Here is a 12,869-nt window from a genome sequence, read left to right as displayed (position 1 = left end):
ATTGTAAGCTACTTTGTATGGTTTCTGTAGAAGGTGGTTGGAATGGTGGGATGGATGACTATATCTGAGAACTACTTAAATCTTCTTTTCGATGGCCAGAATTTTGCAGTGGTGTTAATTCCTTGCCTCATTTTGTAACACTCTGCTACAAAAATGTCGAGCTCATGTGGCTTTATGGTTAATAAAAGGCAAGGACTCCCTGATTCGCTTCTAGCTTGAGTGATTAAATCACTGGGTTGCCTTAGGCAAGCCACTATCTCTAAGTATCAAACCCCCATAAGTAACATGGAAATAATGTCATGGCCCACCCTAGTGCAACAATGTATCTTTCCATCTTTGGACACTTTGGGAAAGTTCTGTATAAATATGTTTTATTATAAATACTGGGTTTTTCCTAACCAAAGTTAAGAACTTTCAATTCACACTGATTTCAATAGGAGATCTGGTAGACAATCGAGCATTTCTTAATTCTCCCTCCTTCAGGACGTAAAAAGTGCTTCATTTTTGTTGAATTGTACCCATTGTATTCACCTCAATAATAGAAATGGGAACTGTAACAGAATGTCACAGTGTAGAGTTCCCAGAGTTCCAGCTAGCCATGCCTTCTTTCAGGATATCCCCCTCCCCCAATTTTCCATCCTCACCTGCACACCAGTAGTAGCTCATTATGTGGGGTGAAGCTTACTTGTTCATGACTGGAGTGGGACAGGGAGGTCTTGGCTGCATAGTCACAACAGCAGGAGTGACAGATTGGCTTCACTGGTGCAACCATACAACCCAAACCTTGCTGCCACCCCACCCCATCATGATGAGCTGTAGTGATTTCATTTTTGGGAGGGCAGCTCTACCTCACCGTACAGTCCACTGCTGCCACACACCCAGACAATCAGCATTCTGTGGCTACTGAGCTTTCTCAGGCCTCATTCAGCTGTTTTTGGAGTTGTTGACCCTGCTGCCAAAGATTATGTTTCCGCTTCTGTAGACTTGACAGACTGTAGACTTTGCCACCTGCCCGTGGTACAACAGCTACACTTATTTGCATGGGCCTCAGGAAGAATACATTCTTCCTGAGGCCCATGCAAGGAATTCCAGTGTTTGAATCTTTTGCACTTGGGTCCCTTGAGGCCTACTCTTGCTTTTGTACTGTGTTTACGTATATGGATATTGTTCATGTATTTTGCTTTGTGAATTAATTTGAAATGATACTTTTTTTTATTGTACCCTCTGTATTCTGTTGTAAACCGCTTTGAGATCTTTCTGATAGTAAGCAGTCTATAAATGGAAATATAAATAAAAAATAAATATTTCTGGACTGGGAAGGGTGGGCCACAGAAATTCAGGCACTGGTGATTGCAAGACTGGATTACTGCAGTGCTCTCTGTGTGGGGCTTCCCTTGTGCTTGATCAGGTTGCTGACAGGAATGAGACCCTGTCAGCATATTGCACCTCTGCTGAAAGATCTGCACTGGTAGCCAGTTTGCACCCAGACCAAGTTCAAGGTGTTACTATTAGCATATAAAGTCCTTAGCAACTTGAGACCAGTTTACATGCGGGACCGCCTTACCTCATATGTGCCCACTCGAGCACTTTGCTCTGTAGAACAGGCACTGGTGCCACATAATACTCATTATGTGCTTGTAAGCATTCATTCTTTTCGTGTGGTAGCACCTACTCTTTGGAACTCCCTGCCTATTGACGTCAGGCAGGCACCTTCGCTGTATTACTTTCGGTGCCTGCTTAAAATTTTTCTGCAGTTAGGCAAGGCTTTCCAGACACGTATATGTTGATCTGTTTTAATCTTTTTAGTTAGTAGCTGTTTTAATTGTTTTAAATATGGTTTATTTACTTGTTTTATTGCTAATTTTAATGTTTTGTTTTATTTTTAGTTGTAAACCACTTAGAGGTTTTATTACAAATAAAGCAGTATATATATATATTTAAAAATAGACCTTGGGGTTTCTCCAAGCATGCCAATAACTCTCTGTAATTCATCCCATTTTGGCTAGCAGCCATCATAACTCTGCACCTAAGTTCACTAGCATTAGTATATGTGATTGCAGGTCAGGTCAGATCCAAAATGTCTGTATTGCTTTAACTACACTTCCTCATTCTTTTTTTTCCAGCTACCCATACTGGCATCTTCTGTTGTCAGCCTCTATTTCCTTGAGCTTACTGATGTCTTCAAACCAGTTCATTCTGGATTCAGCTGCTATGACAGGAGTCTGAGCATGCCATACATTGAACCTTCACAAGAGGCTGTTCCTTTCTTGATGTTGCTCAGTTTGGCTTTTGCTGCACCTGCCATTACGGTGAGTTACAGAACATTCCGCTTATCCTCTGAAATAATCCTCTTTCAAACTAACGTCAGCACATCAGCAGAAGAGCAGATGCCAGGTTTCATTGGTGAATGCTTGACTAAGTCAGCAAATTTACAAGGGTGCAGTTACATGTGCATATGAGAGAGGCAGTGTGGTGTCCTGGATCAAAAAGCACCTCCAACCGACTCACCTATTTCTTCAGGAAAAGTGCCACCACATCTAGAATAGGCGATCTACCTAAATTAGAAACCACTAGTGGTTAGAGCACTGGGCTAGAACCTGGGAGACCAGAGTTCAAATCCCCACCCAGCCATAAAGCTCCCCCAGCCTAGCCTACCTCACAGGGTTGTTGTGAGGATATAATATTGAGGGGGAGAACCATGTATGCCACATTGAGCTCCTTGGAGGAAGTGTGGGATATAAATGTAATAAATAAATAAATTAAAATTAAAATACTCTGTTTTCCATTATTGTCATCCATATGTAATTTGGATAGCCACTTAATTCCTCCAGAATAAGGAAATACTAATATTCTCAAGCCCCACATTTAAATTAATCTGGTAAAAATGACTAAACGTATAAAAACCAAGTTTAAAAGAAACTATAAAAAAAACATTTAATATGCTATATGTACACATAAACATTACTCCAGATAAACATTATTCAAAATTTCCAAATGGAATCAGAAATAATTCTGAAATCCATATATACATATGTTCATATATGTATGCAAGTATTATTGTGCAAAGGTGACTACTGTTTATCAAACTATATGAAAATAAGTCCTCAGGCTTCTGTCATACCAAAAAAAGGAAACCAGGTGGAGATAGGAAGACGGGATGCAAGTTTATGAACAGTCCAAGACATTTTGCTGTCTGAGGCAGAGCAACAAATGGCATCACCCACCATGCAAGGTGCAGAGTGCCCAGCTAGGGATGAATGATTCTGTCAATTTCTGTTTCTCTCAGGTTCTCATTTTCCAAGTCTTAAATTCGGTTTGCTACATTTCTGCAGCAACTTGTATTTTTTTTAAAAAAGTCCTTATGAAAATTCTTCAGCATTTCAGTGCGCATTTCTCCTAATCCGCACATTGGTGCAACCAACTTTCCCTAATAGAATGCCTTTTGGCATGTCAATTTCACTTACATATGTATAGTTTTATACTCAGGATTGTATTCAGTGCTAGTCCTACTCCGAGTAAACCCACTGAAATTAATGAAACTTCGTCAGCCATGTATATTGACTTCAGCGGGTCCACTCTGAGTAGGACTAGCATTGAATTCTACCCACTCTTTCTTCTAATATAGGGGTTCTTAACCTGGGGTCCATGAACTGGGCGCACACAAAAAATCAATTTCCAGTGCAGTAAAAGAAATTGTAATTATTTATTTATGTGTGGTCAGTAGCTTTCATCAGATTCTCAGACCCCCCCCCCCAAAAAAAGTTAACCTCTTATATATGCACATTTGGGGGGTTGTTAGAGAATTGCATTGCAAAATTGGGAGAAGTGCAAATTTCAAAGGATAGCTGCATTTTTGGTGTGTTTCTGAAAACGCAAATTGGGTGCATATACACTGAAACTGAATTTCTCCGCCATCCATACCCACAGCTAGTCATGTTATTTTGGCATCTGAGGCAGAACATTTTGAGAAGTGCCTCTCCCGCTTCCTGGCAGCAAAAAGAAAACAACCCTAACAATAAGTGAAATAACCATTTGTTTTCCTTTTGTGACGCTCACAATCATTTGCCTGAACTCCGAAACACCTGCCCCATCTCCTAATGGTAGGGCAGGTCGTAGGTAAGGTTGTGTTGAAAGAGATTAGCTCAGTTCCAGTGACTTCTGCTGTTCTCTATAAAACAATATAAAGTGGACTGGAGGCCATTGCACAGTGGAGGATGAGAGGGGAAATCAACTAATTGGTTCAGCAGTGTGGGGACACGCCCTCCTCTTCTGGTGCTCTGCTGCAACCCATGGACCTTTTCAGCTCAGTGTAGGAAGTTCAGGAGAGTCGGCTTTTCACCTGGGCAACTGCACAGTCCTTCCTGTTTATAGTGCTGGTCTTTGACCATAATAAATGATTGATTGATTTTTCCTGTAAGGGATGGAAAGATCCATCAATTTTGGTTCTCACCATTTCTAATTTTTCCAGCCTAAAATTCTGTTCTCCGCATTTCTGTAGCAATTTGCGTGTTTTTTTTAAAAAAATCCTCATGAAAATTCTTCAGCACTTCAGTGAGTGAGAGAGAATCCCTGTTGCTCATACCCATAGGCTGCCGCAATTCAGTACATATAGCAATACAAAATACATATAAAAATACAAGTCAATTTAACAGTTTAACACATTCCATCAAACATATTTCATCAAACAACATACAAAAAAGAACAACCACTGCCACAAAATTGAAACAAAACTTCCCTATAGTTTAGTGTGGATTTCTCCTTGTTGTGTGCAGTGTTGACCAATGTACACATTTTTGCAAGCAATTGCTCCTAATATAAAGCATTTTTATAAACATGGGTTGATTGGAGAACTGCATTGCAAATTCAGATATGTTTTTGAAGGATGGCTGTGTTTCAGTTCTCATACTGTTTCAGAAAGTGCAGATTTGATAGATTTGGCTTTGTTGCTGTTATGTGCCTCCAAGTCGACTATGACTTATGGCTACACTATGAATCAGTGTCCTCCAAGAGCATCTGTCATGAACCACCCTGTTCAGATCTTGTAAGTTCAGGTCTGTGGCTTCCTTTAAGATTTGGCTTTAAGTGCAACTAAATCAAATAACTCCCCCGTCCCTCCTTCCTGTGTTAACTCCTCGGCTGGTTGTGGCTGGGCAGCCTTTTCTGTTTTGACTGCCTTCTTCTATGGCTGCAAAAGCAAATGTAGAGACACAGGAGTTTTTTTCCCCAGGTGGCGTTTTTACTCCCACCTCCTCCCCGTATTTCAACTTAGCAATACTTCAATTCAGCCTTAGTGTGACAGAAATATACGGAGGTATTTTACTAACTCATCCCATCAGCACAACCACTAGTACAACAGGGCTTCCCTCCGCTCCTCTCCCTGTGCGATGCCCACACTCTCCCCAAATCTTTGAAGGGTTGGAGGAACCCCTAGAACAGATTTGTGGGGAGGAGAGGAGGGACGTCTCATCACACTAGTGGTAAACTAGTGACAATTTAAGATGCAATGGAAGATGCATGAGGGGAGAGTGCTCTTGCGCTTAGGCCTTGCTTGTGGGCTTTCCATAAACATCAGGTTGGCCACTGTGAGAACAGGATGCTGGACCAGATGGGCCTTTGGCCTGATCCAGCAGGCTCTTCTTACGTTCTCAATCCTTACATTGACTGACTTAGCAATATGTTGGATAGAACCCATTCTAACCATGCATGTGTTCGGATGTATTTATTTTCTGCTTTACATACTCCAAGGCTGAGCCCTGACATTCAGAATATATTCAAAAATTAACCCTTGGCTTAAATTAAGCCCTCAGTGTCTGGTTATATGTGCATTTAGAGAAAAAAGAGAGGCTGTAGGATATGAAGAGGAGTAGTGTGGGTCCCCAGAATGATTTTGAATAAGATCTCTAAATCTAGTTTGGCATCCTCTTACTGCATTTGATCATTCTGGAAACTCCTTAGTGTGGCCCTGGTTGTTCCTTAACAGGGTATATTGAAATACATTTTGTTTCTCATATCACCATAATAGAAAACTGTCTCTCTCCTAAGTAGGATCTTCAGGCAGAACAAGCAAAAGCAAGTGGGAACTCTGCAAAAATAAGAAAAGATTAAGATCTCACCAGTTGCTCTTGATCAAAGTCACATCATCATAATGGCTATATTGAGACAATTCATATTGTTTGAGGCTGTTTTTGACAGTAGCTCTGAGCTTATAGAATTCCCTAAGTCCTCTTTACCGTCTACATTCTCATGGAATTATACAACCTTCACTGCCCTTATTTTGCTGCAGGGGAAATAAGAAAAACCCATTAAGATACACAATGCAGCTGGGAGAAAGTTATTGGACTATCAATGATATCAGACCACTGTACTCTCATTTAACCACAGGAAGCCTGCTGTATCAGCAGAAATGATTTCCACAATTTTAATTAAAACTTTAACATAAAATAAAAAAAGAAATTTCTTGCCTGCATGACTTTATACTTAAAATAATTGGGAAACACCCCTGTTGATTATTGGTAAATAGAATTCATTTCTTTGTTGTTATAACTCCAACAACAACAAAAGAGTGAGCATTAAATGATCAAGGCTCCTGCCTTGATGACTGGCAAATGAATGTGTGAAAGATTTCACATTTGAATGACACCGTGTGATATTCAAATTTTGTCTGTGCTGTTAAATCTCTTGATAGCTCAGTTTTCACCATGATGAATTTGCTTTCATCAAGTGTTCAACATGCAAATGTGTACCAACCCTCAGGGTTGTTTTTCGGGTGTTGTTTTTTCCCAGTTCATGATGAACTGAAGAGAAGTATTAAATTCTTCTAACAGCAAGATTGGTTAAGAACAAGCGTAGTATTCTGTAAACTGATCATGTTGTAGATTCAAGGTTTGGGTAGAATAGGATCTAACCAAAAGAGCATCATGTGAGTTCTGGTCTCCACTGTATGAATAGCACATGACATTTTTTAACTAACAGGAGACAACTGTTGGAGATATATATGCCATCCAGTGGCCTCAAAAGAGATTACACCTAGAATGGTGCAAAATCATTCCTTCTGTTTATAGTGTTTCCTGTGAATGCTGTGGTTTATGTCACCAAAATGGCACCACGTCCATTCTCAGAGTGGTTTAACAAGGGTGCTGAGAGTTGTTAGGAGACCCCTGTTCCCATCACAAAGCTACAATTCCCAGAGGGGGTTAACAATCAATCTCTCTTCCCAGGGAACTCTGGGAACTGTAGCTCTGTGAGGGGAAGAGGGGTCTCCTAATGACTCTCAGTAGTCTTAACAAACTACATTTCTCAGGATTCTTTTGGGAAAGCCATGACTTTTTAAAGTGGTATGGTCTCTGTAGTGCAGGCAGAGGCTGTCTCTCTTGCAAAAAAGAAATTTTCAAGATAATGAAAATACAGTACACATACCCTGCTATGTTCCTTGCCCTCATTCAGGAAAATTGACTTTAATAGATGTCTACAAAGCAATGTTAACACACACTTTCAAAAGTGAAATTTGTTCTCTTATGACAATATATGAGTCCTTCAAATCAACATCATGTTGTGGCTGCATAACTGTAGTTATCTTGAACCCTTCCTTTGTCATTATAGATCATGGTGGGTGAAGGTATTCTCTACTGCTGCCTTTCGAAACGCCGAAATGGAATTGGAGCGGAGGCCAATATCAATGCAGGTGGTTGCAACTTCAACTCTTTCCTTAGGAGAGCCGTCCGATTTGTTGGTGGGTTTTAGCTAATGCCTTTCATTTGGGGGGGGGGACACCTGATTTTGGTTAGGGGAATCTTGGTTATTTAGACATGTTTTTGAAAAGAATTTTGAAGGACATGTCATATTTCAGATCTACAAAAAATAACCATGATGGGCTGGAGCAAACATGATATTCACAATGGGGATGCTATCCAAAGCATCCTCCCATGGTCAGCCAGTCCTCAGTGTCAATGTTCCACAGTGCATAAATCACAAGTGCACAATGTGTTCCTTTTCATTATAATATTGAAATATTGTACAGTCCATTTACAAAGCACTCCCACACTTTTCTCAGCACAGATCATCCCACTGCTATTTAAATCATTGTGGCATAGTAGCTAGAGTATTATAAGAGAATGTGGAGACCCAGGTTCAAATCACCACTCAACCAAGAAGTTCATTTGATACCATCTCTCAACCTAACCTTCCTTACAGGGTTGTGAAAATAGGAGGTGGGGGGATAGGACCATGTGTCCTTCTGTAAGCTCTTTGAAGAAAGGAGAGTTGTTATGCCTCCATCAGATGACTCCTCAGAGGAGGATGAGGAGCAGTGCATTGGCAGAGCAGGCCCAGGAGAGGGAACGAGCAGAATCACCCAAGATGCAGCTTCAGACCTACCACCACTGGAAGATGTTCAGGACACAGCTGGAGTTCCTCAGTCAGACTCAGAGAGTGAACAGGAGGCCCCTCTGCCAACCGTAGAGAGAAGACACCTGCAAGTAGCAGAGCAATGCAGGCATTCTGGCTGTTCAAGTCTACAGGCTCCCAGGAGTCAGAGAACAGATGGCTAGCACCTGAACCAGGGAGGGGAGCTTAAAAGGCAGTGAGAGGCCTTTGGTCCTCCATTGGAAGCAACGTCGGACACCAACATCAGACCCTTGCCAGCCATGCCAGACCCTGTTGAGTCTTGAAATCTGGATTGCCTTAATGTAATATTGAACCCTTCAATTGATACTAACCTTTTTTTGGAAGATGAACTGGAAACTCAAACCCCTAGACACCCCCCTCCTGCTTACCCTCATTCTCCTTAAGTTTGTCTGATTTATAACCCAGCCTCTACCTGGGCAGCTGCCTGGTAATTGTTTTACAACGCCATTAATCACCTTGGTGCAGCCGGCAAGACTGACAGCTGTATATAATACTTTTTTTATAAGTTATGATACAATATCAGTCATGGTATTCTATGTATATGAATTATATTCCCAATAAAAATAGAATATATTCAACAACAAAAATAAAATATTTGATGGAAGCCAACATGGATGTATCAAGAACAAATCCTACCAGACTAATCTTATGTCGTTTTTTGATCAGGTAACCTCCCTGGTAGACTGTGGAAATGCTGTGGACATAATATATCTCAACTTCAGCAAAGCTTTTGACAAAGTGCCCCATGATATTCTGATTAGCAAGCTAGCTAAATGTGGGCTGGATGGAACAACTATCAGGTGGATCCATAGTTGACTACAGTATTGTACTCAGAGAGTGCTTATCAATGGTTCCTTCTCAAACTGGGGGGAGGTAATGAGCGGGGTACTGCAGGGCTCAGTGCTAGGCCCAGTGCTCTTCCACATTTTTATTAATGACTTGGATGAGGAGGTGCAGGAAATGCTTATCAAATTTCAGATGATACAAAATTGGGAGGGATAGCTAATACCTTGGAAGAAGCAAAATTCAAAGGGATTTTGATAGGCTGGAGCATTGGGCTGAAAACAACAGAATGAAATTTAACAGCGATAAGTGCAAAGTTCCACACCTAGGAAAAAGAAACCAAATGCACAGTTATAAGATGGGGATTACTTGGCTCAGCAATACTATATGTGAAAAGGATCTTGGGATTGTTGTTGATCACAAGCTGAATATGAGTCAACAGTGAGATGTGGCTGCAAAAAGGCAAATGCTATTTTAGGCTGCATTAACAGTATAGTTTATAAATTACATGAAGTGCTGGTTCCCCTCTATTCAGCTCAGGTTAGGCCTCATCTTGATTACTGCATCCAGTTCTGGTCACCACACTTTAAGAAGGATGCAGACAAACTGGAATAGGTTCAGAAGAGAGCAACAAGGATGACCAGGGCACTGGAAACAAAGCCCTATGAAAAGAGACTGAAAGAACTGGGCATGTTTAGCCTTAAGAAGAGAAGAGGAGAAGAGAAGACTGAGGGGAGATACGATAGCACTGTTCAAGTACTTGAAAGGTTGCCACACAGAGGAGGGCCAGGACCTCTTCTCGATCACCCCAGAGTGCAGGACACAGAATAATGGGCTCAACTACAGGAAGCCGGATTTCAACTGATCATCAGAAAAAGCTTCCTAACTGTTAGCACGGTTTGACAATGGAATCAATTAGCTTGGGAGGTGCTGGGCTCTCCAACAATGGAAGCATTCAGGAGGCAGCTGGACAGCTGCCTGTCGGGTATGCTTTAATTTGAATTCCTGCATTGGACTCAGTGGCCTTATAGGCCCCTTCCAACTCTATGATTCTATTATTCTAACTAGGTCCCATTGAAATCATTGGAGCTTGCAACTAAATTATGTATTTACGATCAGGCATGCTATCGAGCCAAGACTTTGGGGCAGAATTTCAGGGTCCCACTCAGCAGACTGAACTGGAGGATCCCCAAAAGCAGCAGGGTTTGCTTAACACATTTTGAAGTAAGTGAAGTATTGCACATACCAACCTGGTTCACCCACAACATTAAACCATGATTTATTAAACTGTGGATCAGTGTTATGTGTGTCATCCCTGCCCAGCAGCTGAACTATGGTTTGTTACTGCCAACAAACCCTGATCTGAAGCTTTGGTTTTTTGTTGGGTTGCAAACCTTGCTTTGTTTTAACTATGGCTTGGCATTGCTTAATCATGGTTTGCCTGATAACCCCATCCCAGGCACTCATCCAACTACAAAGGTTTGACGCAAGAGCATCTGAGAAACAAACAAACCAAACTTTGGAGAAACAAGTCATGGCTTGTTGGATCATATGTGGAGCAATGTGTGCTTATTGCATGGTTTGTTAAACCATAACTTAATCAAACCATGTCTTAGCTTATGTGCAAACAAGGCCAATCTCTAAAGAGGGAAGCTCATGTAAGACCATTAAGCCCAGCGTACAAAACTACCTAACTGCACCATTGACCTGAGCCACATCTTTGCTTTTCATGATTAAATAGGCACTGCTGTATTGATTATAAGAGAGGGAGAGTAACTCTATTAGCCAGGCTATGGTCCCAGGGCTGGAAGTAAGTTTTATTACACAAACCAAATTCCACATGGGAAGTAAGCCTTAATTATTAATCATCATTTAGCGGTGAGAACTTTGCAGTTATGGAGTGCATGTATAAAGACATAGCTGAGGTCCTACATACAAAATCTAAACAGAGATTGAACATTAAACCATGGCACATTTCTCTTTATGAAAACATACCTTGATTAAAATACATTATGATTATCAGGATTCAGATGAAATTGTTTGGCGGGGGCAGATTTGGCCCACAAGCCACCAGATTCCTGGACTAGAAGGAAGCACTGTATCTCCTTGGCCAATGGGTCTAAAAGCTTATCCTGCTTCACTTCTAGGTGTCCATGTATTTGGCCTTTGTGCCACGGCTCTCATCACTGACATTATACAGCTGTCAACTGGGTATCAAACGCCATATTTCCTGACTGTATGCAAGCCTAACTATACATCACTCAATGTATCCTGCTCAGAAAATTCTTACATTGTGGAGGATATTTGCTCAGGATCTGATCCCGTCATCATCAATGATGGAAGGTTAGGTGCAAAAAGATCATTTGGAGGAGGGGGGATGTATCATTGTTCAATATTGATTATGTCTTGTTTAGTGAGGAAGGGCTCAGTTGTGGAGCACTGGCTTTGTATGCAGAAGGTACTAGGTGCAATCCTTGGCATTTCTAGGTAGGGCTGGGAGAGAATGCTGCCTGAAACCCTGGAAAGCTGCTGCTAGTCAGTGTAGACCAGGAATAGGGAACTTGTGGCCCTCTACAACTACAGTTCCCACCATCCCTGACCATCAACCATGTTGACTGGCGCTGATGGGAGCTGGAGTCCAACAACAGCTAGAGGGCCAAAGGTGCCCCACCCCTGGTGTAGACAATATTGATATAGAGGGACTAATGGTCTGACTCAGTATAAGAGACCTTCCTGTGTTCCTGTCAAAACTGTGTTGTCTTCTATTTTTGTCCCAATCGTTGGGCATAAATCTGTCAATAAAGTCTGTAAGCTTATGTAAGACTGAGGCATGAATGCATACATTGCTTTTTCATGATGTACATATCTCAAAGGCAGCTCCTGTGTTCCATTACACATTAGTATAATCAAAAAGTAGCATTCTGGGAGAAGAGGGGCAAGATGAAGGGGTGGAGCTTTGCAGATAGGAGCAGACTCAATTTCCATTGGTTCCCATTAGAGCCTATGGTATAAACAGGCTACAAATAGCAAAATGACTGTGGGGGGAGGAGCAAAATCTAATCCGGCCATGAATAAGGTCTCATTGACCAAAAAAAAAAAAAATGACAGCAGGATCTATAGTTGTTTCCCAGCCATCCTTGATTGACATCTGCCTTGTGTTCAGAGCAGTCAGCAGCTGCATACACGCAGTAATCATTTGAGAGAGACATGCACCTTAAATTTGCAAAGAAGATGTGTGCACTTCTCTGCCTTTTCATTAAAAACTTGTAGTAGCTTCTGTGGGAGTGATGGACACATAAAAACATAATGACCTACAAACACAAATTCAGATGAGAGGACTTGCCAGCAGCGGGCTGAAATTTGGGGCAGGAATTGCATGAATTATTCAGAGAAGACTTACATAGAATGACTAACACCGAAAATGTGGCTTGACCTCTTTTCCTAAAAATCTTGAAAACCTTTTACCAAATCCCCAGAGCCGCATAGAAGAGTGACTTCCCTCGCAATCACCTTGGCATTCTAAGGGGAAATACCTCATACCATGTGTTGCCATCTATTTATATTTCCCACATGTCAAAGATCAGTACAAATTTCACTTCTTTTCCACATGCCATGAATTGTTGTGGATGGGAGGAGGGCTAAGAAACCCCCCCAGCTGCCTCCTGAAAGCTGCCTCTACCGGT

The 12,869-nt window shown here is 41.4% G+C and overlaps 1 protein-coding gene across 1 annotated transcript in view; it reads left to right on the top strand.

Annotated features, from left to right (window-relative positions):
* Nucleotides 1-12,869, top strand: part of PLPPR4 (phospholipid phosphatase related 4) — a 49,349-nt gene that overhangs the window by 24,609 nt on the left and 11,871 nt on the right. Inside the window, exons 2-4 of the mRNA XM_061630544.1 lie at nucleotides 2,124-2,309; nucleotides 7,600-7,729; nucleotides 11,334-11,529. Coding sequence (XP_061486528.1) covers nucleotides 2,124-2,309; nucleotides 7,600-7,729; nucleotides 11,334-11,529 — 512 coding nt within the window. The remainder of the gene's footprint in view (nucleotides 1-2,123; nucleotides 2,310-7,599; nucleotides 7,730-11,333; nucleotides 11,530-12,869) is intronic.

This window comes from Rhineura floridana, chromosome 6 (assembly GCF_030035675.1).
Source record: "Rhineura floridana isolate rRhiFlo1 chromosome 6, rRhiFlo1.hap2, whole genome shotgun sequence".
Classification (NCBI taxonomy): domain Eukaryota; kingdom Metazoa; phylum Chordata; class Lepidosauria; order Squamata; family Rhineuridae; genus Rhineura; species Rhineura floridana.
The sequence above is the reverse complement of the archived record's forward strand: the minus strand, read 5'-3'. Positions and strand labels throughout refer to the sequence as shown.